Consider the following 27,369-nt stretch of genomic DNA (forward strand, 5'->3'; position numbering starts at 1 on the left):
AACTGCTTCACATTTGGCTCAAATATTGAAAAGAGCTTTAAAATACTACCAGAGCTGAAGAGGTGTTATGCAAGGACCTTAAGGCGTATCTTACACATAGAAATAAGGCACTAAGGAGGTTAAGGAGAAGCCAAAGATTCCAAGTCACTGGCAAGCTAACTCTACTAATATTTCGTCTGTGACTCTTGTAAGAATTGAGCCGCGGTATTGTGACAAGTGATAAAGAACAACGCACTTTCAAAGGAACAAAGGTGTCTGGGAAATGCAAAAAGCTGCACTGCTATTTGTAGTAAGTGCCCCTCTGATGGGCAACAGGAGATGGAACAGAGGCAGTGGAAGGGAAAACTGGAAAATAATGTGACAAGTAGACTCAGTCTTACAGAAGAAATTTAATCATTAAAGGCATTTAATCATTCCTATTAAAAAAAATAGGACTTTTTTGTGATGACAAATGTAAACTATGCCTTTCCAAATTTTCTTTGCTGACTACTCGTTAATGGCAATTTGACTGCCTTTTTATTGTGAAACACACACCACATTTGCAGAGCTGTTCACAGAATAGTATTGGTGTTTGGGGAATTTAGAAAGTCAACAGGCATTTACTCTCTTAACTGGCAGTCTGATAATGCTGATACAGGTCTTCATAAAACTGAAATACATAAATATTGAAAATATAACTACTATTTTGTGATTTTAAAACAACCTTTGATTTTACCCAAACATTATTTCATCTTATAGATGCCTGAAAATATTCTATCATCAATACAGAAGTTTTGTTGCACTTTTGAACAAGTTTGTCACATTGTTACACTGACAAGGCAGCAAAAACTTGGCATATTCCTGCTGACACAAAACATTTTTTGTGTCTGTTGTGAACCACATAACACACAAGAACTTAATACTAGAAGCTCCTTGATTAATCAAGTTGAAAGTAACTTGGTGCCTCTCTGCACAGTTTGTGTGACCAGGTATTGGATCAGCTTTGTGATGCTTAGTTCAGTATTATTCGGACAACATTATCTTTTTTCCACTTGAGTGAGAGTTCACCCTGTTAACAGCACACTGTAGTTAATACTGTTGCTATCTTCTAATAACCCTCCACAGAAATAAAATCGCTGCTGTTGTTAATATCCCCAGACAGAAGATTTGCAGGAGTGTGCTGAGGGGAATTTCTCCTGCAGTCACTGTGGAACTGAGGGGGTGAACACGACTCCTTCGGGTTTGCCGGTAAATGCCAGATCCAGAATTCAGCTAAAAGCTAAGGCAGGCACCAGCTGTGTATGGGGTCAGGATGTAAACAGAAAGGGAATAATTTTCTCAGCAGGAGTATGTTTTGTGACACAGCATCCCAGAAGTGACCACGCTGTCTTACACATCCCTCCATTCCCTCAGTACAAAAACCTTAGCTTGTTTTACAAAAGAAGGGAGCGAAAGGTTTTGCTTACTGCATGCAGATATAATTTCAGCATTCAGCATTGCCTTTCATCTAAAATATCTAATTCTATTTATATTCCCTGATTATCTAACAGAATTCACTCTGACCTAAGGGAGAGATTAATTTTTTTACTGGGTATCCTATTGCCATGTGGCTCTGAGTGTGGGGAGATGTTGCTTCTCTTCATTTAAAAATTAGAATACAGAATTTTTCCTATTTATAATTAAGTTGCATACTATCTGCTACTCTTTTTGAAGGCAAAGCAAAGCATTGCTTACTATCAGAAATGTACAGTCCAAAAAGGTATTCCTGTTTTATTTTGGAAGCAAAACGAGTTTTAAAATAAACAAAAGTAAATATTCAAATACATTTCATATTGCATGTGGTAGGCGTACCCCACACAATATGGATGAAGCAAACCCAGCAGTTAATTTCCTTGAGACACGGAGTATAAAACAGACACTTCCAGACCTCATCTTGTGTCACACATAACATTGCCTCACCCTTTTGTTATCACTTAAATCCAGCCTACTTTATATTATTAATCTTTTATTTTGCTATATTGATTGTTCAAGTTAGAAAAAAACCAGTTAAAACCTAATGACTTGAGGACACTGCAAGACTCTTAAGTACTGCAATCTCTGAGGAAAAATCTACATTTATTTTTTGAGAAAAGATGTCATTACCTGCAGATGAATCAATGAAAAATGATCGTGCAATTAAATAGGACAGTCTGAATTGAAATTTAAAGCTGCAGACCATGATTTTCCTACTCCCAGTGCTTCTTGAAATTCCTCACGTTTAAAAAAATAGAATTAGCTTTAGATTTATCCCACAATAAATAACATTATAACATACCTTGTGCTAGCAACCTGAATTAAAAAAAAGAAAAAAGTAAGAGGCCACCTCAGTGTTTTGAGTGTATCTTTCAGACACAAAGCCCTAACAGTTTCCCAGTGAAAAGGCATCAGGAAGGCTTATCGCTTATGGTAAACTTGGGCTTTAGCTTGACAGACCTTTTCCTCATTGTGCCTTTAGGGGACAATGGCATGGTGTCCATAATGCTCCTGTCCTCCTCCAGCTGCCTAGCAGTACACGAAGGGGTGGGCACTTTCACCGTGTTGCCAAATTTAGAGTAGTCCACAGAGTATCGCCCATCTTCCTCTGCCACAATGGGCACAAACCTTTGGCCCCAGAGGATTTCATCTGCCAGGTAGGAGGTTCTGGCTTGAGTGGTGATGCCGGTGGTCTCCACCACTCCTTCCAAGATGACAATGATCTCCAGGTCCTCATGGTGATGAAGGTTCAAGGGGGAGATGTCGTAGAGGGGGCTGTTCTTGTCTATCACGTGGTAGATGATGAGTGGGGAGACGAGGAAGATGCTGTTGCCCCCCACAGGGTTCTCCATCTGGATGTCAATCTGGTTGAGGGGCACCACCTCCCCCTCCAGGCTGGCGGTCTTCTTCACCACCTGCATGCGGATGGTGGCACTGATGATCATGCTCTTCCGGAGGTCACCCACCCGCAGCATGAAGCAGAGCTTGCCCTCCCGTAGAGCAATGACCGCGTGCTTGCTGAAGATGAGGGTCTCGGCCCGCCGGTGGGCCTGTGAGGTCTTCATGAAGATGCAGCCCAACATGATGGCATTGATCACCAGCCCCACGATGTTCTGCACGATCAGCACCAGGATGGCAGCTGGGCACTCCTCCGTCACCATGCGTCCCCCAAAGCCAATTGTCACCTGCACCTCGATGGAGAAGAGGAAGGCAGAGGTGAAGGAGTGGATGCTGGTCACGCAGGGCACAAAGCCAGACGGGCCACCTGCCACCCCCTCTGCGGGGTCACGCTGCAGCCGGGTGCTGTGGTCCAGGTCTCCGTGGGCGAAGGCGATGAGCCACCAGACCATGCCGAAGAGCAGCCAGCTGCAGAGGAATGACATGGTGAAGATGAGCAGCGTGTGGGGCCACTTGAGGTCCACCAGGGTGGTGAAGACGTCCTGGAGGAAGCGCCCCTGCTCCCGGATGTTTTTATGGGCCACGTTGCAGGCACCGTTCTTGCCCACAAACCGCGCCCGCCGCTCCCGCGCGCGGTACCGGGCATGATCCGGCACATCCTCGGCCAGCCGGGTCAGCACGTACTCCTCGGGGATGATCCCCTTCCTCGACAGCATGGCTGCCCGCCGCCGCTCCGCCGCTCAGCACCGCCCCGTGCAGCCTCCGCTCCGCCGGGGGCGGGAGCGAGGGGTGGGGGAACGGCCGCGCCGCGGGGGCCGAGCGGGCGAACGGCGCCGCCGCAGCCCCCGCCGCACCCGGCCCGGCAGCGCGGCCGCGGCGCTGAGGCGGCGGGGCCCGCGGCGGCCACCAGACGGCGCCGCCGAGGCCGGGAAAGGTCGAGCGTGTGGGGCCGAGCGCGACCGTCCCCGGCCTCGTTGTTGCGGCCCCGAGGCGTAACGCCGCCGCGTGACGGCCGTTGGGCAACGCGCGCAACGGCAGCGGTTAAAAACCGTTGGGTGTCGCTCCTCGGCGTCACCCTTGTGGGAAGGGAAGAGGGGGGCGAGTCCCGCATTGCTCCACGGGGAGCGCTGGGTGCGTTTCTTTACCTTTTTACCTTTTTTTGTGTATTTTTATTTGTTTGTTTTTTGGTTGTTGTTTTTGTTCGGGTTTTTTTGTTTGTTTGGTTTGGTTTTTTGGGTTTTTTTGGATGGTTGGTTGGTGTTTTTGTTTTCCCGAGGAAGTGTGCGTGGGGTCGGGCTTTATGCCGGGGAGGTGTGAGCGATCCCCTTTCCCTGGCGCTAATGTCTGTAAATATTTGTTCAAGGGTGGATTTGCTGCCTGTCCTGGCTGCCATGGGCAGCGGCTGCTTTGTGGAATCGTGTGGTTTCAGGTCGGGCGATTATTCCGTGAAACAGAAAAAAAAAAATAAAAAGCGCTGGGGATCTTTTCAAAGGAAATCTTTAGGGCAAAACAAATAAAAAACAATCCTGAAATTCGCCTGCACATCTTTATGTAAGTAGGAGAAGAGCATTCAAGTAGTGAATTGTGCCCGCAGTGGCAGACAATTTGCTTGAGGAGGCCAAGTCCAAGAATGTAATGGTTAAACAGAGATGGAACCAAGGGGCTCATTTCCACTTATAAAATTTCCTAGTTATTTAGCCTTGACTGTGGAAGGATTTTTCTGAAGGAAGTAGCTTATGAAATGACATGAGTGGTAATGGCAGCTGGCTGCACAGGAAAATGTGTAATGTTCAGATAGTGGTAGAAGTTGCAAAAGAATCATCCATCCACAAATGGTTAACCCACAGTGACATGAGCTTCCAGACACATCAAAATCACCAGAAGAGGGAACAAAAGGAGGCAGGAAAACAGAACCTGTGTATGACAGGATGATGTCCGTGTGTGTATAAATGCATACATGTGCATGCATATAACAACGTATCTTTGTGACGTGTTATTTAAAATCTCTCCAATATGACAGATCCACTGTTTAAATAGCAGTATTCTCATTCGTGTGTTTACTTAGTCTGATTTGAATATTTGGTTTCTATTTCAGTTTAGACACCAAAGTTGTAGAGCTGCATCCTAGGATATTCTGGATAAGAGGTTTTTCTTTAGTGTTGGTGGATTTATGATAATATTTTTCTAATTGCATTTGTCCATGGACTTGGCTCGAAGTGCTTTGGCACACTGTGTAAGCAGCTACTGGCATTGATTGCCTGGGCAACGCAGTTGCCCAGTTGGTGGCTGGGAGCCAGCTAGTTGGGGTTGAAATTGACTTTCACCACCTACAGCTACTTACTGCAGCCATCTAGGGATTTCAGAATAGTATTTTTAAGTGATCATTCTAAGGTCGCTAAGCAGTTATTACAGGTCTTGTAATTAAATTATTACTATTACTTTATTTCTACTTTTTATGTATGATTAGTTGCATGTCCTTGGATTCCTTTTGGAGGAGTCAGCTGCCCAATACTCCACACTTCCTCTTATTCTGGGTTGTCTTTCTTGCTGCTTTAATAAATAAAACAAAAATTACAATGAGGTGCCCTGGCACTAGGCTGCCAGGCTGCTGAGCTTACTATTTGTTATGCTTTTCTTTCTAAACATTTAAAAAAAAAAAAAAAGAAAAAAAAAAGAATGTATTTGGAGATTTACTCGTCAAGTTGTGGTTCTCCAGTTGATATCAGCTCATAGTTACTTCCAGCATTTTGAAGTGAGCAAAAAAGGCTCCGTAATACCATGGAGTACTCACTGGTAACATATCATGCTCCTTCGCAGAGATGGAAATGGGTATTCAAGAGGCAGTCATGCCTTTTGTGCCACTTTCCCTTGCTCTTTTCTAATCATTGGCTTATACTGTACCTTTACAGGGTGGTAACTACATGAATGCAAAATGAAAATAAGTTTATCAGGGAGGAGTGTTTTAAAGGTAAATTGCTTCGAAGTCTGGTGCTAGGAGTGACCCATGGAGCCTACTACAGCAAGGGATGTTGCATGAATGTGCTCACCATGTTAGTTTTAGGAATCCTGAGCTCTACAGAGCTAGAAGGGTGCTTCCTTGTTACTACTTCTGTTCTTTATTGAGACTGTCATTTGCCACTTCACTCACCCCTGAGCACTTGTTGGCTGAGATGGGACAGCAAGGCAAGTGGCTTCTGCTGAAGAATTTCTAGTGCAGAATAACAAGAAGCCCTGTCTCTGTGGATCAAATGACAGATACTTAAAAGAAAAAAAAGTGACAGATCTTCTGAGTGAGCCAACATATTTGTGTTAAGAGCTGCTGAACAAATTAGGCTTACAGGAATGAACAATCCCACTCTATAGCATTGAATCATGAGGGGTAAGTTTTTCCACCCACAAATTAAGTTTTAAATTTCAAAACTCCCCCTTACCCCAATTTATACTGATTATAATGGCTATAAAAGAAGGTATTACTGTAACTGTTAAATTTTAATTTAGTTGGCACCATGGTATTACTCTGCCTTTAGAAGCAGACCTTTCTCTCACAAGCTACATGGTGTTATCCCAACATGAATTAAGCCTCACAAACCACCTTGCTGTGTGAGAGGGTAGATAGAAGAAAAGAGATCAGAGCGGGTTATTCAAAGCTACAGGGGAAGGCATAAGCAGAGCTGGGATGGGGGCTAATGTAGCAGGCACCGTGTGCTTCCTGGCCTTCCAAGGAAACAGCGCTCCCTCAGAAATAAGTAGAACAGTATGAAATGGCCACACTAAGACAAAGGGATAAATGCTATAAAGGTTTTTGTGTAATGGGAACATTCATAGATCGCAAACAAAATAAACCCTGGTTTCATCTCCATGGGCAGTCCATCCCACTAACACCTTTGGGACTGAGCTGAGTCCCATCCCAGAGGACAAATCAAAGTCCAGACATTGTAGTTCCCCTCAGCAGCCTCGTATGGCTGTTCTGGAGCTGTCTTGCACACATTTTAGTACAGCACTTTGCTTAGTAATGCAATTGCCATGCACAATACATTTGTGAGCCTGATTCAATAGAGACTGCTGGAATAGCTATCTTGAGGCAACAGGTATAATGACTCCGATAATGGCAGTGCGCCTCCCATCACAGAAGAATTTTCTTGGGTACTGCTTCTGGTCACTGTTGAGATTCTAACCTTTTGGAGTTAGTGGGCAGAAACTCCCTGGGACTTGGTCCCATATAAATAAGACTACATAAAACGTGCTGAGGAAATGTGTATTCTGTCCAAGTGGTAGCTAAGAGCCTTCCTTGTTCACACATAATTATCCAGCAGTGTGGTACCATTTAAAAGATACATAATTGCTGGATATGAACCAGCTCGCCCTGTTCTCCTGCAATGCTGCTTTGTGAAATATGAGCCCCATTTACAATGGAAACATATGACACTTCTACTTTGTGTTCTTATTTCTCAATACTGCAAGATATAATATAGTCTTCTTAGCAACATGCCCTCTCCTTTAGTCCCTTGCATTCCCTTCCAGGTAAGGTTGTCAGAAGTCTGTGGAATAGGAGCTAGTTCTCTATCTCTCCTCTTGCCATTAAGATTTAGGGTCTTTCACAGGTGGTTGCAAAGCTTCTGAGGATCTCTCTCTGCAGCATGAGTTTGAGATAGCCTGCACAGTGGTGTTCTCCTCAGCCTGTACAGGATGAGATCCTGCTTTAGAGCGGTGCTGGGCAGCTAGGAGATGGCATGCACAGTAGCTGTAGGAGAAACCTGCTCTGCACTCACTGTGCCCTTCTGCTACACTGGAAGGATAGTCACCTGTCTCCCATTTCTTCCTTCTTAGCCCTAATGGATGCCTGGTATCCCAGAGTGAAAACACATCAGTAGTTCTGTAGCTATTTTTTTCTTTGATGCTGCCCAGCAAAACAATTCCCCAGAGGAGTGGACACCTCCTGGCTGCCCATTTTCTCTGCTGTAGCAGGCAACGACAGAGCTCATGCATTTCATCTGCGTAACTGTATTCTACCTCCTCACTTCTACCATTGTTCATCCTACTCTCTCCTGTTGGCTATATGTTCTCTGGCCCCAGTTTAATGCCCAAATTCGTATTGCACAAATAATAGCAGGCAGATGCTGCAACTACTCTGCTGTGGAGCTGGTAACACTACTTAAACAGCAACAAGAGATCTTCAGTTTTCCTTGCTCTCTGCTGCAGTACTAGAAGAGAAGTAATGCGTTAAAAACATCATGTATCCCATAAGAACACTGAGATGTCTTTTTCTAGAAAGCAAAGCCTTTGAAAAAAAAAACACAACAGATTCCAAATTAATTGAGTAGTCTCAAGAGATTTAAAAAAAAAAAAAGAGAAAGGAGTTTTCCCGAGTGCTAGAAATTCTTCAAAAAAGGGAAGAGGACAAAAATATATGTAAAGCCCAAATTGCTATACAAATAATAATAGTGAAAATCTCATTGTAGCCTTCCATTGGGTCATTGACATTCAAACCCCTTAGCAATTAATAAATCCTGGAACAATTGATAGGGCAGGGATGAGTAGCAGTCTAGCCAAATTAGGGTAATTTCAGTAGTTGCAAGTTACCATAATAAGTATACATAATTTATTGGTAAAAAGCACAGTGAATCTAGAAACAGTGTGACAGTGGGTGAAATATATTAAACTAGGAGACGATGAGTCAAGCTCTCATGGCTCTGAGCTGCAGTGAAAGGTTTAATGCTGTTTATTTACCAGATTAGGAGGGATAATTTCCAGATGAATCGGTACATCTGTACTGGTCTGGAAACTGTGTGCATTGAACACTGATAGTTGATCACAGCCTGCCTCCTCTTAGCTTCTTCAGAACTTGGGAGGGACTGTGGCTCAATCCCGCCTGGAATCAGTATAACATGATTCAATGGGTAGAGGTGAGGCAGCCTAAGAAAGACTAAAGGAATCAGCTTGTGATTCATTTCTAAAAGGTATTAAAGTAGAGACCAAGAGACACAGGCACTATCAATAAACCACAAAATTTAACAAGTTTTATAGATTTTATATTTAGATATTAAAGCTTTACAGAGTCATATGATTAAAAGAGATACAAGCTTTCGAGAAATACCTTTGGTATATAATTTTTACTTTAGCATTTAGTCAGTTACGAGCAATATCTACAGTACTATGACACATAAAAATAACATGTTAATAAAATGACAGGAGACATTTAAGAGTTACATAAAAACTCCATGCTGGCTATTTTTCTTTGATGTATATCCTGTCATATTTCACCCATGTAGGCTTTTGGGTTTTTTTATTGTTGTTGTGGGTTGTTTTGTTGTTGTTTTTTTCCCAACTATATTTCATCATTCTTTGGTAGCAAATAAAGAGTAGTAGTGTACAAAAAAGGAAAGTACATGGGTAATTCATTAATGCTTCAAATGGAGAAAAATGGCTCATTTTATTAAAAAAAGAAAATCCTCTGTTTATTATGAAATAATATTTATTTACAGGTATTTTACATTTTTAAAAAATAATACAATTGTACTTTAAAATGCTTCATTTTTTCTTTACTACTTATCTGCTTGTACAAAAGAAGCAAAGACACTGTCTTCTTGTTCTAGCAGAACCTCAGGCTTGTCATATTCCAAAATAACCCCTCGCTTCATTACAATAACCAAATCTGCATTGAGAATTGTGTGCACACGGTGCTGAAAAACAAATAAACAAAATGCCAGTTCAGTGCATCTATCAAATATATTCCAGGATAAGACAAACTTCCAGAAATTAATTTTCGTGACAAGTTCAAGTTTGATTAAGGCTACTTATCCTAGTTTTCACTCTAATTTACTGTGCAAATACTGCAGATAAATACACAGACCAAGAGCCACATGGATATGCAAGTACCTAAATTGCACATAGATACTTGAATATGAAGAGTCATATGAGTTCAGACTACAATGCCCCTACCCCACTGTCGTGCCACCACCTGTTGGCATGAGAAGGTAGCTGGGAAGAGTGGGAACATGGAATGTAAGTGTGGTACTGCACGCGAGTACTCTCCCAGTCCTGGACTGTGTCTAGATCAAGGCGTTTCCTGAGTTTGCTGTGGTTTGTCTCTTTGTAAAACTGAGTAGATCTCTCTTCTAAGACCTTTTCCATGTCTTCTCTTGAACTTTCATACAAGTTTTGCATCCACATCCTTTGGAAAAGATTCTTTCACGTCTGCTCCTCGCTAAATGAACAAATATTCCCTATTGTATGCTCTGGGCCTCACTGCTCAGAGCTTCTTCTGATGTCTCGTCCCTTGCCTCACGATTTCACAAACCTCCCTCACATGTCCTTATGTTGTCCTTTTTCCAGGCAGAAGAGGCCTAACCTACTCAGATCCTCCTTAATGGTTAAGGAGCAGTTCCACACCTCTGGTCAATCTTGTGTTTCTCAACATATTTCAGTTGTAATGTGTCATTACAGGGATGAGGAGGCTGGAATTATGCACAATATTCGAGGCATGTGTCCACTATGGATCTATACAGTGGTATGTTTAATTTTTTGTTCTCTACCCTTTTCCTATTAAGCCCTAACGTTTTATTATTTTATTTGGAAAAAAACTGTCCCAGTATTTTCCACAGTGAATAATGAAAATAATTCATTTAGCTTTTTGCAATGCCATTATCTTTCCTGAGGATTCCTTTCATGTATTGATCATCAAATGGCCCTACATATTGATAGACTTCTTGCTCCTGGTATCTTTTAGGGATTCGTGGATTCCTTATTAGTTTTGATGGCTTCCAGAAACTGCTCTCATACTTTGTTTTTCTTTTTTTTTTTTCTTTTTGTCCTGCCTTATTGCATTTTCCCATGTAATATGCCAGAACTTATGATCATTTCTGTTTTCTTTATTTGGCTATGAGTTCAGCTTTTACAAGAACGCCTTCTGGTTTCCAATAGTCTTTTTTGTTTGTTTGTTTGTTTAGCCATATCAGCTTCTTTCTATCCTTACTCAGTCCTATCCTAATAAATAGCATACATTAGCTCTGGGATTTTTGCATAAAATCTTTCAATAATTTCGATTATCCCTGTCAGATTAAATTTTATTTGCTTCCTCTTTCAGGCGATTCCTCCTCGTCACCCCCCGTTCCCCCTCCCCCCCTTTTAATTTTTTTTAGCAAGCCTCCTCATTTTTACAGAATTCCACTTTTTAAAGTTGAGTGTAACTGTATTGCAATTTTGGGGTCTGCATTACTCTTGGAGGGATATTTAAGACTATTGTGGTCCCTGTTATAAAGTCACTCTTCACCTATAAGGTTCCTAATCAGATCTTGGGCACTCTCAGTACCAAAACAACTCTTGTCTTTCTTTCTGTGGCTTTCTAGCCAGACGTTCCATAAAATAATCACTGATGGCATCTACAAATCCCATCTCTGCTGCAGTCTCCTGTGACATTTATCCAGTCCACAGGCAGGGGGAGGGGACTGAAATATCACATTCCAGTCGTACTTGTTGCCCTTGTTGTCCGCTCTCTTTCAGTATAACGCAATCAGTGCTGTCATCCTGGTAAAGTAACATAGGTGATAATATATACCCAATACTATACTCTTCCTATTCTCATTCTTCCTAAGCTCAAATTAGGAATGTATGGCTTTGTTGGAAAACAAACAAACCACAAGACAAAACAAACAACAAACCCCAAAACAAAACCACAAACCTCACATCACACCAAACCACCACCACCAAAAAACAAATAACCCAACAAAACAAAAAACAAACCCGAAATCACTACCCCAACCTTCTGTTTCTACTACAGAGCATTTTGAATGCAAACCCACCTGCTGTAAACCACATTTACCTTTCAAAGTAAAAACAGTGAGTTTATTCCAAAATGCTGTGTTTGAACTGTGCAGTTTGAAACTCACTAAGAGAGTGAAAGACTAGGCCCTCTCTGCCTATCCCCAAACAAAGCAAAAGACGACACATAAATACAAAATGCAGTCCAATTCAGAATTTTCACATGGAGAAATTGGGCAATTTCATGCTTATGATTCCTTATATTTTTTTAACAATGACACACTGAATGGATACCATAAGATAAACTGGGTTTTCTATTACACATTTGCTAGGTGAAAATAAACAGATGCTGTAAGATTCCTGAGCATAGACTTCTTGACTTGCATTTAGTTTTTAAATTTTAAGAAGCCTAATGACTTTGTTTCACCTCCCTGATATATGAGTATTTTTAGAACATAGAGGACCGAAAGATATGCATTGCTTCTGACATATCTGTTGAGCCAACTGCTTTGATTCAGGTCAAATCTCTTTCATAAACAATTTTTTAATAGATACTTGAGATCTTTGTATAATCACTTTAAGAATACACAAACTTAAATTCACTGTCAACAGAGGTGAAATGTTTATTTTTAAAAGTTAGTAAGATTCTAATTATTTGTTTAAATTCTGAAATATAATTGCTTTATCCAGTGGCAGAACTACTACAATTTTACTTGGCCTTAGTTAAATGATTATTTTAGCTTAATGAAACTTATTCTTAGATTTTTACAGTAGTCAAAGTCATATTTTAAATTAGCCTAAAGTGGGTAATAGAAAATAGACCACATACTTATATTACATGCTTTTACAAGCAATCAGACACAGCATTATGCAACCCATTTCAAAAGCTGTTGTTTTGTATTTAAATAAGAAAGTAGTTTAAAATGAAAAAGAAAGCTTACACTTAAAACCCACTTAAAAATAATTAATTACCAAATTAACACATTTACTAAGATTGACAAGAATTGACTAAGGTGGCGTTTCTGATTCATGTTTGCATTAGAACGGCAGCAGAGACTGTACTTACTGCTATTGTAACCACAGTACGGTCAGCAAACGCGGTCATGACTACCTTCTGGAGTATGTTCTCCTATGTAAAGAAAAACATTTTTTGCTTTTCAAACAGCAGAGGTTACAAGATACACACACAGACACTAAGAAGGCTTAAGAAACTATAGATTAGTCTATGCTTTTATTGATCCTTCATTGCAGAAATGAATAACTACATGTCAGAACCAAGTTGGAGCCTGGCCTCCAGTCAGGCAGCCCTGTTCACTTCTGCCACCCTCACTGCCTCTGGGCTTCAGCGCACGCCAGAGCTGTGCCCTGGCCCCAATCCCCTGCCATCCTGACTGCAGATTTACAATGAGGAAATCCAAGGTCAGTTCAGGGTCTTGCCAGGCTGCCCGCATGCTGGTGCCTCTGTGGTGTGTTCTTCACCCTGCTGGAAGCCCAGGAATGTCCCAGCACACTGGAGACATCTAACACCGAGGGGTGGCAGGGATAACCAAGGAAGTGTGCTGTACCTGGCATATTTAACAGCAGAGATTATATTTAAGATGATCTTAACATACATAGTTCTCACTCAGCAAGTACTCATCCTTCACTATTTAGGAAACGTGTTGTGTACCAAACTCTGCCTAGAAATGTCACTAGCACAGATACTTTCATTTGCTATTACCTGTTCTTTGGGTATGTATCTCAAGGGAGGGACTATATCCTCAATGTGTCAAGATTAAAAATGTGTTTTAAGTGGGCTGCAACACAGTCTAATTCCCAACCTTACTGACATCCAATACATTAACATTTTACAGAACTAAAAATTGTAGCCGTTATAATAAACTCCTCCAATTACATTCTTTACTCAAGAATAATCACGGAGACTGAAATAATCATGAACAAGACTGAAATAATAATTCCTCATTTTTCCTCATAATAGAGGAAAAAATCCTAAGAATGTACTGTTCTATTTGGCTAAAATTCAGACAGTGTACTATTATTGTGTGGTTTAACCTCTGTCTAGCAATTTCTGGCAATTAATGCAATAGTCTTTGCTATGTCTCTTGCCTGTTTCCTTGATGCTACTTTCAAGCCTTGTAACTTTCTGACTTGTCCTGTCCACCATGCTGGAGAAATTTCTCTGCTTGCCAATTTACCCTTCATTGACCATCCCAGTTGACCCTCCAAGCTATGTTTACTTTAGAAAATCAAACTGCCAATGAAAATAACACGCTTCATTTTCCTAATGCAAGCAATACTGGAATAACTATTAAACCCCTACTAAAATGATTTAAAAGCTCTTTACATTAGTTAGCAGTGACTCACAACTACCTGGACTTGTAAACACATGTGCATTAAAAACAGTGTAAACATATTACAGAGTAGATAAAATTGCTTTCCACCTTTTTCTTCACATATTAGCAGTTGTCTCTCACCCCCCCAGGAAAACAAGAAATCAGAAACACTCCAAACTCACTGTTGCCATGTCAATAGATGCTGTGGCTTCATCCATGATGAAGATGCTTGTCTTCCGCACAAAAGCCCTTGCTAGGCAGAACAGCTGTCTTTGGCCCTGGCTGAAGTTTTCACCCCCTTCTGTTACTATAGCATCTGGAAATGATAGAGCAAACCCAGTATATATGGGATATGCACAAGTGTGTATCTGAGAGGGTAAGATCGGAGTAGAGCATATGCTTGGAAAATCTCTCACCTTCAGCATAAAGATTTTCAAAGTAATGTTTCCTAGGTCTACAGCTGCTGATGACCCAATTTTGCCTGTTTATTTCCACTGTTCAAAACAACCAGTACTTCTGCCTCGTTATATTCTTTATAGCTATTAGACATCAAAGTAGCTGAGGATGCGTAAGTGTGACTTTCTCTGGAACACATGCAGTCTTGGACACTGCATACCCTGGTCAAAGTGCCATCCATCATTTCTTTACCCTAAGGCTGTATAACCTAGCATTTTAAAGGTTTGTTTGTTTGTGGGTGTGTGTTTGTTTTTTAAATGATTAAATAATTCACACCTTTGAGTTTCTGAAATCTTCCTCCGTGGATATGACCATTGGAAAATACCAAATAACATATTCTGTATGACACCTGACTTGTTGACACCTTATTTGAATTCACAAGACTCGTAAACCTCAATACTTCATAATGAAGACAGACTGGAAAAGAAAAAATGACCCTTGATTTGAATAGAAACAGAATTCTACCCCACAAGTGCAGCTGATAAGGGAGTTAGATGCATATAGAGCCTTTGTCTGCAGGCAAGCACTTTTTGTCACCTTCCATAAACCTAAAAAGCTTTTTCTTCAGCAACTACATTTTTAGTAGATAGTAAATGTGAAACAGGAACATTGGGAACACTGGAAGCAATCTTCTCAAGAAGGAAGTCTTATTACCTAGGCCCCCAGGGAGTGCTTTCACCACATGCTTGAGCTGTGCTATTTCCAATGCTTCCCACAGCATGCTGTCAGTGCACTTCTTCTCAGGGTCCAAGTTAAACCTACAGTTAGGTGTTATTCAAGAATATCAGTCAATATAAACTTCTGCAATGTATTTCTTCTTTTAGCATGCTTAGAAACAAACTTGCAAATAATTATAATCATATACTAAGGATCTAGGTCTGATTCTGATCTATTGTTGGTATAAATCCATCAAATTTTGTAGTCTTGGTCAACATGTATACCAATGTGATTAAGAACAAAGTTTATCTCTTTCAGTTGAGCAGAATGGGAAAAGCTTTCTGTTCTGCAAATATCTTTGTGGTTTTAGAATTTATTTTGTTCTGAATAAAGTAAAGAAATTCCCACATCTGGGAATACAATCAGTTTAAAGTAACATCCATTTTTAACAAAGGACCAAATTCCACCATCTCTTCTTTTAAATCCAGTGTCTCTTTGTTCTTTATTGCTATAGAAATGCTAAACAGAACAACCAAGCTTTGTACTGAATTATGAAACACAAGTCTTCACTACAACTGAACAAATCTCGGATTTATAAACAGATGAATGTTATTTTAGCTTGCTGAAGCCCAGAAATGATAGCAACAAATGTGAATCTCATATCATATTAATATACAGAATTAGAATTAGAAATAAAATATTCAATGGTGCATAACACTTTGTATTTTTACTCCTACTATATGCGCTGTGAATTACTGACAATGGCCTAAACATTTTTTTCAATAGGTTAATTTATAAAACAAAGGTATACACCTCATCTTCTGACATGAATTAATCATGCTCTATTCAGGCAAATTCAGGAGATAATCTTGGGATTTTCCTTAAGCTGGAGTCAGGAAACCACAGGAGCCTCTGTCATTTTCAGTGAACTCTAATGACTTTTATTTAGAAACTGTAACTGTAGGTGATGTAACTCCGCACTGAGGATTATACTGTTCCTTTCTAAGGTAAATGCCATAGACATAGGGATGGACATTTGTTGGAAACTGTGGAGCTTTTTGCCACTGTTTCTATTGCATCATCCTCTCAGAGAAAGAGGATTCTCCCAGGTGAAAGAACATCTCAAAGACTAGATGATCAACACACATAGAGGCTCCAGAATAAAATAGCCCAGACCTCCCCCAGTACTTCTCACATTGTCTATTGCTTCCTATTTTTTTACATTAATTTATTAGCCTGCATTTTTTCCATCTCATTTTTAAAGACAGGGAGACGAAAATAGATGCAGGAGAAAGTTTCAAGTAGTGCTGGCTGGTTATGGGTTGATCAGTGAGCTAACCTAATTACTTGATCCTGGAGGAACAAATAGCGACTTTGTCTGTGTAACAGGCATGGGATGCCTTCTGCTGGCAGCATGCTGACCAGGAACAGGCACTGGGAAGGTGTGGTCTGGCAGGGGTGGGTACAAAGCAAGGACAGAAGGCAGTGACCTCCCTACTCCAACTGAGGAGACCGGAATTGAACAGTTTGCTATCAGCAATTCTGTAAAAGTCATCACATGGTATAATATATAACAGCATATAAGTCATTATATGGTTTTTATTGCTGGTGCTTAATGCTTACCGGATTGTTCCGCTGAATAAAATGGGATCTTGGAGAATGATTGACAGCCTGGATCTCAACGTCTGTAAGGGGAGCTTAGCGATATCTATACCATCAATGATAATCCTTCCTATTCAAAAGAAAATGGATAGTCTGCTACACTGTTTATCACGCCACATAACTGCTGGCAAAGACATGGCTCCCTTTCAGCTTGCAATACAGTACAGCAGGAACAGGCCTGGAATTCATATCCCCTTATTCACTACTGAAACATGTTTTAGTTAAGCAGCAAGCACAACTGTTTTGAGACTAAGCCTCAGCTGGGAAGAAAATGAAGTACAGTTGTAGTATTTTGTGAATTATTAGACACACTACTTATCTGCTAACCAGCATAAACCTCTGTCAAACAAGGTAGGAGGTTACATCAACCATGGAACTAGTTAGCAGGGGGAACAAGCATTTCAGAAAGCCAAATTACTGTTGAAATTTTATTTCCAAGTACAACTGTCTGGGTCTGCATAGGGGTCCTCTGGGCAATGTGGCTGAGAAACTGAGGCTAAAATTTTTTGAGATGCACAGGAAGACACTCCATGAGGTACATGGAGATGGCACACGTAGTAGGAGGTATGGCAGGAAATTCCAGGGGAGCAGACCAAACTGCAGTCCCCAGTTGCTGACTTTTCTGTGCCCCGTGAGTCCTGTCTGTGTCTTGTGTGTCGATCCTTCATTGCACTTGAACACTTTCCCCTTTAATGCTTTGCTCCTGCTGTTGTTATTTAACAGCACAAAAGGCTGTCCTCTGTCACTTAGACATGGACTTTTGCTTCTGTCAAGCAGAATATTTATTAAGCCAGCTTATCAATGGCACAGCTGTTAGGTGAGAGATGACACTGTATTTAAACAAGGCCAGAGAGTGTGTCCTGCAGATTAAAAAATCATACTTCAAAGCTGCAGCTGTTAAGGAAAGGGCTATCAAAGCACCTTGAGGAGCCAAGCTTGACCAATATGAAAAGGTGTAATCTTACCCTCGAAAGTGTCAACCATTCTGAAAAATGCAAGAGAGAAGGAAGATTTTCCACTGCCTGTTCGGCCGCAGATCCCAATCTGTGACACAAAAAGCAGATAAACATTAGGTGACCAGAAAGAGATTATGTCTGTATTTGACACTTGAGTGGATGGAGGAGTGGTTCCGATCCACATGATTGACATGTCCTCCTGACAGTTCAGTCAGACTGAACTGGCCATAAGAGAGTCCCTAAGTTCACTCTTTGTCTTTAGGAGTCTCAGCATTTACGGACAAATCAAGGCCAGTCCAGGAAAAGCAGGAGAGTGACATGGGAGCAGGAGGAGGAATGGCCAGTGCAGCAGGCAAAACTTAGGATCCTGAGGTGGCCTTGTTTAGCAGGAAGGACACAGGCAAAAAAGGACTAAGAAGGAGAAAAATAACAGAGAGAAAAGAGATGCAATGAAGCAGAAGAACAAGATGGGAATAAAGCTGAGAGCACCACATGGGAATGATCAAAGTGGGTTTAACACAGTAAGGTGTCACTGTCACTTCTTTCAGCACTGTGTGCTGACAACAAGGCACTGGGATACTAAGAAGTGGTGTGTAACTCTAATTTCTCATTCTAACATGTGCCTAAACACACCAAACTAAGAAACCCACAGACTCCTTTCCAGTGCACAACATTCTTTTAGAGCAAAATTTCTGTAATTCAGTCATCATAACATACTGTGGTATGGTTTATTAACTCTGATTTCTATGATGCGCTAGTCTAAAGAACTTCTCAGAACCATTGCAGTTCTTTTACCTTTTGTCCTGGAGAGATGTGGGCATTGACATGCTTTAGCACTGGCTTTAAGTTGCTGTCATATCGGACACTGAGGTTCTGGATTTGGATCTCCCCCCTGTCTGGCCAGTTCTGGGGAATCTGTGAGGAAGCTGTACCAAGAGCACAGGGGAAAAAAAACAACCCGCTCATAATAAATTCATCAGTTCATTAAGTGATTTACTACATTTTTCATGGTAATACACTGCAAAATCATAAAAATTTCAGCAAGCTCTTTCTGCATGCTGCACAGAACTGCACTTACAGAGGAGCCCTTCGTAATTTTCAGCTTCTGTTTTGAGAAGGCCATTGATTCTTTTCACTGCACCCAGCTGGATCTCCATGTCAGCCAGGTTACGAACCATCCAATTTAGATAGTTAGACACCTAATGTAAAACAAATACACTACTAAATTCCAGTTTTTTAATAGTTTGCCTCATTTGACCAGCATGCAGTTTATATTCCTCCACAGTAACACTTTTTCAGCCTTAATAAGCTGAAGTTGTGAATGAACTGTACACTACATGTCAACAGGGTGACAGCAATGACTAAAGGTTAAATTTCCTCACTGCAGTGCACAGATACTTTGGTACTATGGAGATCTCATCTACACCAACAGGAAAGACAGAGGGGAATGGTAAAGAGGTGAAAAGACATCATGTACCAGGGTAAATACAACTGATGCACTGAAAAAATATTCTTCACAATGGGAGACAATATAAAACAAATATGATGCAATTTGGCCATATTTTGTTGACATATTTGAACTAACACCTCAATAAACACGTTATCTAAAAACTGCATACACTCAAATATGTCAACCATTGAATGTGAATTGAAGTTAACACACGGTTTCAGTGATGTTACAGTACCCACTATAGATGGACAGACACCTTCGATCTTCCTGTTCATCTTTGTGCCCTGAAGAATTACAAAAACATGTTTGGGAGAGACAAACAGGGTCCCGAGATTCTTACCATAAGAGCATAGGTTAGTCCCAAGCCTACAAGTCCTGAAGAGAGTTTACTATACAGGCAACTGGTAATAGAAGTGACAGCTGCTATGAGTACCACACATGCTCCAATGTACTCCTGAAGGAATATGAATAAGCTCCATCACTATAAGACTACAAACGATTACAACGTTCTCATAACTTTGCATACCAAATAGCAAACCCATTGCATAGGTTGAAATACAGGCAGGAAACACCACACAACTCCTTAGAGACCCTGCCTAGGAACTCATTCTCATTGCCTTTAGTGTGGCTGTGCTGTTTGGAAATGCTGTTGTATGCAGGAGTCGTACCAACACTCCTAATCTCCTGGAGAAGTCAACACAGATATCTTAAGCATGTAATGGAGTTGGCTGAAGCCGTGCAGTTGATGCTACCTGGGGTAGGAGAGAAATGCTCATGTGATGCCCTCTGTAAGCGGATCCTCTCTGTGGCTGATTACTGACTGCTGGGAGACAGTGCAGTTTCTGCTGGGTGGCTACCACCCATATTTGTTCACACAAGATGTTCTTGCACAGCACGTAACTATTAGTTGGACTGTGTCCACACATGATGGGCTTTTGCTGCTTCAGTTTAAATCATTAGTGATTTGACTTCCCACAGACAAGCCTTTGAGTAAAATTACGTATCGGACTAGAAAATTAACTCAGTAGGAGGCAAATGGTCACTCATCTATGTTTGTACTGTTTAGTGATATAGGAACTTCAGATGGTCTAAGACTGAACATATAAAAGGGTAATAACATTTTATTTAAGTTTTACTGGATGTCTGAATTTATGTAGCAAAAGGCACCAGCTAAAATGGAGTCCAAAGTGGAGGTATAAAATGTGACATGAAATACAAGTTAACATACATTAAGCACATATAAAAGAAGGCCATCTTACCACAACAGTAGTACTACACCGTTATCTAATAGAGCCTGATACAAATATCACTATCCACAACACAAAATTCTTTGATTTGCTATTTCTTTTTAATAAATAATTTCTCAAGCCATGCCAATTTACCGAGCACTCTAAGGAAACGGGCACTTGAATATGTTTGGTGTTCTTCAGACGGCCCAAAACAGTCACAAACCTGTCTGAGTCCTTCTGCTCATTAAGAGAACTTCCAGGAGGCTGAAATGTTCCTGAGGACCCACAAGCAAAGGCCTGCCGACCCTGACTAACACAGTCCCATAAAGGCATCCTGGCTGGTGGCACAGCTCCACCAGCTCTGAGCCCTCTGCACACACAGAGGAGCCAATGTGACCTATAAAAAACTATTCTTGTCTTGGAGAAACAGCTGCAGGCTGTGGGGCAAATCTGTGCTCCATTCAGTTTCCAGGACAGGTTGGGCGCATGTTCATTACAAATAGAGAGATATAGATATCAAGTGTAAAGGCATAACTTCAAAACCCAGCTGAGGCTGGCTAACTGTTGAATGCCTCATCAAATTGCTTAGAATGAAGTCTAATAAATTCATTGTGTATATACAAAAATAATGTACTTGCCATGCGGACTTCCAGCCAGCGATTGGCAGCTGTAAGGAAAAGGGAAGCGATGTTGTTGGAATCCGTGTATTCAAGAAGTTTTTGTCGAAATTTGGCTTCATATCTAAAAAGAAAAAAAAAAACAACAAGAAAGAGTCAGGCCTTGGTATGCTGGAAAAATTGAAAGTAAAATTTAATTTCTGGGGGTGTATGCTCACGGGCAGCTTGACACAGGGTCTAAATCAGCCTATCAATAGTTCGGAGTGACATCATCTGTAGACTCGTGTTAGACATGTGCAAACTGCATTTGTAAAGTATCTTCATGAGTAAACATGATATTATTGTGGTGATGAAACTCTATGTGGGACTTCTGGATCACACTCTCTCTTTTCTAAATGTATTTTATTACACTGTAAGAGACAAATCTGAAACTAAAAAAATTAAAAATATGTATGAGAGAGAAATAATACATACCATGTACTTGTGAAAAGTAGTATTACTACTGCAGAATGCAGTTTCTTTTCTCATGTAATCATATAAGCTCAAGCTTTAACATTTATATTACTGTAGTGCTCAGAAACTGTAACCATTTAAAAAGTATAAACTCTAAGTACCTCCAGTCATGGTAGCTCTGGTGTTAGACAAACATGTTTGTCCTTATCACGAAACAAATGAAATGCACTTAGGAAAACAAAAGTCCAAATACATGGTGCAACAAAAAGTAACAAACTGGAAAGAACTGTGATTCCCACTCCCCCAGATGAACTGGCCACAGAATACAAAATAAGATTAATGGCAAATAGGTCTGGTTACAGTTTATTGTAGTGGATCTGCACCCACTCATCAGAACAGCTGCCTCAATGAATTCTGCCTGAATCCAGCAGATATGGAAGATGATTCCATGCTACAGCTATTTAGGCCAGGGTCTTGGCTAGTATGCAAGTCAGCCAGTCACCCCTTTTAGCTGGGGATATTTATTTGCATAGGTGTAAATTAACGTGATGTTAATAATAAAATGCATCAATAATTATGTCTAATGATAAAGGAGAAATCTGGCACAAAAGCCTTTTCCAGGGAGGTAATAGAAGCTTGAATGGCCTGAAGATCTAGTTTAGGCACCCAAAGATTGACATTTCCCCCCCCTTTATTACACTATTAAGTTTAACAAACTTGCTAATCTCCCCCATAAAACTTTGCCCTATTTATATCCTTAGCTATTACAGTTGCAACAAGCACCACTTATTTATAAACTCAGCTCACCTTATGCTGATATGAAAGATATGACAATGTTTTGTTTAAGTATGAAGTACCTGGCTTAGAGAAGCTTTCAAATACACTGCAGAGTACATTAATCCTTCTTCTGAGTACAGTATAACAAAGTTACAACTCTACATAAATAATTTATGCTCTTGAGGAAAACAAATAAGTGCCACTTTGTGGAAGTAATTTAGCTGTTCACAACTTAGCCATGTGCCACAACAGAAAAGACGTGTCTGCTGTGTGCCATGAAGAACAGCCTGGGCTGGCTCTGAGAGTGCTGGTGTGTTTGCATAGCCAGGAATGGTTGTTCTGCAAGTGAGCATTAGTGTCACGCAGAGTCAGAGCTGGAGAGCCCTGCCCTTCCTCAGTCCCCTACCACACAGACCTGGCTGTACTGCTTCTGGAATCAATTCAGTCACATTTGACTTTCATATCTCTATACCATGAGGTATTATTACGTGACGCAGATATGCCTTAGAAGATGTGAGGTATGCGTCATGAATCAGTCATGCATATGCACATGGATGGAGATGCAGACAAAGTTAACACCGTTGGTGGAATACTACAGAAATATCAGAATTTCTCTTCAGAAAGTGTTCCTAGATTATCAAGCCTCTCAGAATACAGACCAGTCTTTGCAGATGCCTTCACATTTGCATTTTACTGATTATTTAGCACCAAAGCTATCTGAAGTACCCAACAGCAACCTAGAAATTGGGCCAGGGCATCTGCTGAAGGTGTATTTATAGCTGCAGCAGTAGCTGTCTTTCTGATCTCCCCCTTGGCTTTTTTGTACATCTCTTCCTTAGGTATTCTGAGTAAGTGCAGGACTGAGAGTTACCAAGGGTAAGGGTACTCCATGAACAACTGGCACCTCCTAACTTTGACTGGATTCCCAAATTAGTATTATTTTTAGAGATGCTCAAGCTAGCAAGTCTAAACTCCACTCCTGCTAGTATTTTAGGCAGCTGAAAAGCTACACAGTCCTAAATATAGCTAGGTTACCAGCTGATGCGGGAGGCTGGCGGGCAGATGGAATACAGAGCTTACTGAACACACATGGCTGTTGAGTCAGACACACATCAGTTACTGCAGGATTTAAGAAAAAGAAGGCTCCAGACACAATTCTTTGACAGAAGAATTCATTTCAAGGTGGCAGGAAGAATCAAGAGGGAATACTCTAAATAACTGAATATATCAGCTAGATGGTATTGAATTTTATTTATTGTATCAATATCTGAAAATACACAGCCATAATACTCTAAAGAGCCTCTTGACAAAGTAGAATACACAGATAAATGAGAAAAGCAACTGTTAAAAGAGAAATTGAATTTCTTTAAAACTGAATGTAAACATAGCTACAAATCAGAGAACACTGTTGGCACTTAAAATAAATAACCAATAACAGTAATTAATATCAAATACTGTGCTGTTCTACCACTCTTTGGGGAACTACCTTCAGTCAAAAAGAAACAAACTCTTAAATTGGTTGTTATTTCATTGAGCTATTTATACCCTAGTTAGAATAATTTAAGTTAACTTTGTGCATTGCTTCTATTATAAAATTAACATTATAGGTTTGGAGGAATAAGTACTAGCATTTCAAAGATAGAACAGTAACAGTAATAATAACTGCCAAAACGTGTAGACATCTAGATGTGGTGTGGAAGCCAGTTGACCTCATTTGAGTCAACTGGGAAAAGACAAGAATAGCACTAGTGCAGGGCAAGCAGCTGGTAGGCTCAGCAGTAGTTTTACTGGTACCTCTGCGAGTATCGGTGTGGCTGCTGTTTTTGTAACACGGACACACAACCCAGGCATGTATCAGGTATGCCTGGGATGCTCTCCTGTGAGCTTATGTGGACAGGAAAATGAATCAAAACAGGTGATGAAATACTTTGTCTCCAGCTTGTGTATTTTCAAAATCAGTATAAACAAGCACCTTTTTAGCTAGCAACCTGAAAAATAACTTAGGGAGCTATCGCAGCCTCTGAAATCACTAGCCTGAACAGTTTATCTTACCAGGACATCAACTCATACACAAATCACTCTGGCATAACAAGCTAGTGCATTTTAGTTGTTCCATGGAGACTGTCCAAGTGCATAGTCTGCCGCACTGCATGCTGCAGTAATTTCAAGCTAATTTAGCTTCTTAAATCACATTTGCCCACAAGTTTTTTTCAGGCTGTGTGCAAGTGTATGGAGAGTTACTGCAGGGCAGCTGACACACATTAGCTTGTTTTTCTACAGTAACTCCTTCACATGCAAAATGCTTAAAGTTGATCAGTGTTTTGGAGTTCCCCCTTACCAGTGTTTTGGGGAATCTGGGTTTTCCAGCTGATCCAAGTAACAGTTACTTATAACTGCACAATGGCAAAACAGAATCAGAAACAGAGATCCAAAAGTACGGTAATGTATTTTTCTTAAAAAACTATACCTGAAAGCTCGGATGGTGGTAAGACCTTCAACAGTCTCTGAAAAATGAGAAAGCAATGGTAGCTGAGTGCTGTCATCCAGCTGCTGCAGGTCCCTGGAGAGGATTATGAAAATAATTTTATAAAAAGCCAGTTTTGTTGGGCTGTTATTCACTTGAAACAGGCTCAAGGAGTGAAAGGGAATATCATCACAATAATTATATATGTAAGATTCAGATAGATTGCAAAGCAGTGCTGCATGTCTCTGACCAGGGATTGAAGACCCCAGAAGGATTTTTCTTTTAACATTTGAATACAAACAGTGCTGGCGTTCTGAATGGGTCTTTTCCCTCATTTCTGCTATATACCTCTTTCTTATACTCAGTTGTTTATTCATTTCAACACCATTCTGCATCTATGCTGAATATAAATTTAATGGGATACTGCAAATAAGAGCTCAAGTTAAGCAGAAGGCAAAATGTAACTTCCTCTCTCTCCCCTGCCAATCCCCAGATGACAGCATGACTTCCCATGGAACTAACAGTATAGCCCATACACTCAATAGAATAAATGAGAGTCTGCACTCATCATTAGGTTGTGCTTCTCAGTTTCATGTTTAGTCATCAAATCAGTGGAAGCACATGTGGGATGAAATTCTATTTAGTCTCAGTTCCTTCCAGCAGGAAGTAAATAGGTTACAGACTCCCTCTCGACTGTGCATACATGAAGGGATAAATGCAGCACTGCTGCAAACGCTTCTTGAGCACCACTGGGAGGGGAAGCTGTATGGCTGTAGAAAGAGAAAAATCACAAATATGGCTAAAATTTTCCAACTGCTTAAAAACTAACAGGCACCCAGAACAAAAGAGGATGCTCACACATGCTGGATCTTTAATGGGCCGCAGTACCACCATGGTTATACTGCATTCTCCAGCCTCTCCCTGGATTTCCATTTCCACCTGGATAGGCAGACATCAGTTTCCCTGTTCTGTCACCACATTGTCTTGGACCTACCCAGCTCACAGGCCTTAGGGAGGACAGGATCCAGTTGTTTTTAAGAAACTTTGATCGTGGACAAAGACCCTGCTCGTGCCTCCCAGAAGTTCTGCTTGAAGAGCTGCAAAAGCTCTTGTAAAATGACACATTTTCACTATAATGAATTTGGTTCACTTCCAGACAGTGTCATGGCTTTGACGGGACTGAATTTAGACTGCGCTGCAGTTCTGCAATGCAGTCATGCATTGCAGAAAATATTTCAATCGCGAGAACGATACTCGCTCATGCTCTTACCGTGATGCAACTCGGAAGTACTTCTGGATGAAGTAACACATGATTGCGAGGGGAACCAGGGCAATGACAAACATTGGTGTGACGTATGAGATGACAGCAAGAGCAGACACACACAGCAACGTGGAACGACTCAGGCACTCCAGGGTAGCCGGAATGTGCTGCAGAGATGAAGAATAAGCACACAGACTCTTCCATATCAAGTTTAAAATAGTGTTATTACATTTCCTTTCTCCCACTTACACAATGAAAAAAACATTGAGGATTTGAAGCACTATAGCATAGAGGTCTGCTTTTGGGAAAGTCTGAAGGGATTTCTGTGGGGCTGCTTCACATGTCTGCTTTGTGGGCCACAATCCTCACACAGAGGATTACAGATAGGATGCAACAGATTATTTCAGTGTCTGCACTGATCCTATGAACTGGCACTGCAGACTGGGGTAAATGCTGATAATCTGAATTTCAGTCATTTGTATTTTGGGCAACAACATTTTCCTTTTTCCCATTTAATTTGCTCATATATGTCAAGTGAATGTGTTTACCCATTTAAAAAAAAAGTAGATCCTTTAAACTTGGGGATACCACTGCCAATCTAATTTCGCTTCCCTTTTCTATACAGAGCACCATAATCAAATAAATGGTTTTCAATGTGCATTTAAGATGAGGAATTCATTCCGAACCTAGAAAACCATGATGCAAATTGATATACTAACCAGAGTTAGAGATTATGAGTGAATAAGACTATAATAAGTTAAAATCCGGACTTTCAGACTGGGAAAGCTTGTGAGCTTGAATATATTTATTCAATACCTGGTCGATAGTATTGCAGTCAGCTGAAAATCTGTTCAATATACTTCCCAGTGGCGTTGTTTCAAAAAATCTAAAATGAGACAAGGAATGGAAAAGGTTACAATACTGATACTAGAACAGAGGGGTTTGTTTGTTTCTTTTTTGTCTTCCTTAAGCTAGGTACTATGTCACAGGCACAAACAAATAAACTGACGAGCACAGTAAAGTTTCTCATTTTTCCTCACAACCATGGCTTTCCAATAAAATGGCAGTCTTGAATGGAATCCATCAACAGCAAAGATGTCCTCAGCTCCCTCTACTGCCTAAACTATGCAGATCACATGATTACATTTTTAGAAAATCCTTTCAGGTATGCGATTTGAGGCTTTTCAATTCATGAAAAATACAAAGTTAAAACTTTTTCCTCATGTTCAGTAACAGCTGAATCAACAGGTTTGAATCAAGCTACAACTTTCTTTCATGCATTAGAAAGAAAACTTATGCAGGACATGAAAGGCCTTTACTGGTATCTGTACATCCGAGTGTACTCTACTGGTGCCTGTGATGACACTTGTGTAAGCTCCTTATCTTTTACAAACTTGCCCAATCACTG

At 40.7% G+C, this 27,369-nt stretch overlaps 2 protein-coding genes and 1 long non-coding RNA gene across 3 annotated transcripts in view; 1 reads left to right on the forward strand and 2 right to left on the reverse strand.

The window, feature by feature from the left end:
* Positions 1–376: 376 nt before the first annotated feature.
* Positions 377–3,712, reverse strand: KCNJ11 (potassium inwardly rectifying channel subfamily J member 11). The gene has a single exon (XM_065840030.2). It carries the CDS (start codon positions 3,603–3,605, stop codon positions 2,403–2,405), a length of 1,203 nt encoding a protein of 400 aa, XP_065696102.1. The 5' UTR covers positions 3,606–3,712; the 3' UTR covers positions 377–2,402.
* Positions 3,713–3,875: 163 nt separating this feature from the next.
* LOC139828085 (uncharacterized) lies at positions 3,876–15,898 on the forward strand. The gene is made up of 3 exons (XR_011739293.1): positions 3,876–4,020; positions 10,222–10,396; positions 15,607–15,898. It is a non-coding gene; the product is annotated as an uncharacterized lncRNA (long non-coding RNA).
* Positions 8,897–27,369, reverse strand: part of ABCC8 (ATP binding cassette subfamily C member 8) — an 80,183-nt gene continuing 61,710 nt past the window's right edge. The window contains exons 27-39 of the mRNA XM_065838583.2: positions 26,778–26,847; positions 25,971–26,128; positions 24,704–24,796; positions 21,028–21,130; positions 19,501–19,614; positions 18,789–18,909; positions 18,506–18,636; positions 17,720–17,798; positions 16,716–16,824; positions 15,090–15,193; positions 14,162–14,295; positions 12,713–12,775; positions 8,897–9,569 (exon numbers count right to left, since the gene is read on the reverse strand). Coding sequence (XP_065694655.1) covers positions 9,432–9,569; positions 12,713–12,775; positions 14,162–14,295; positions 15,090–15,193; positions 16,716–16,824; positions 17,720–17,798; positions 18,506–18,636; positions 18,789–18,909; positions 19,501–19,614; positions 21,028–21,130; positions 24,704–24,796; positions 25,971–26,128; positions 26,778–26,847 — 1,417 coding nt within the window. The 3' untranslated portion in view covers positions 8,897–9,431. The remainder of the gene's footprint in view (positions 9,570–12,712; positions 12,776–14,161; positions 14,296–15,089; positions 15,194–16,715; positions 16,825–17,719; positions 17,799–18,505; positions 18,637–18,788; positions 18,910–19,500; positions 19,615–21,027; positions 21,131–24,703; positions 24,797–25,970; positions 26,129–26,777; positions 26,848–27,369) is intronic.

This window comes from Patagioenas fasciata, chromosome 5, assembly GCF_037038585.1.
Source record: "Patagioenas fasciata isolate bPatFas1 chromosome 5, bPatFas1.hap1, whole genome shotgun sequence".
Classification (NCBI taxonomy): Eukaryota; Metazoa; Chordata; class Aves; order Columbiformes; family Columbidae; genus Patagioenas; species Patagioenas fasciata.

What these genes read in the sequence shown, in the direction of transcription:
- KCNJ11 (XM_065840030.2), bottom strand. Translation starts at nt 3,605, where the DNA reads ATGCTGTCGAGGAAGGGGATCATCCCCGAGGAGTACGTGCTGACCCGG.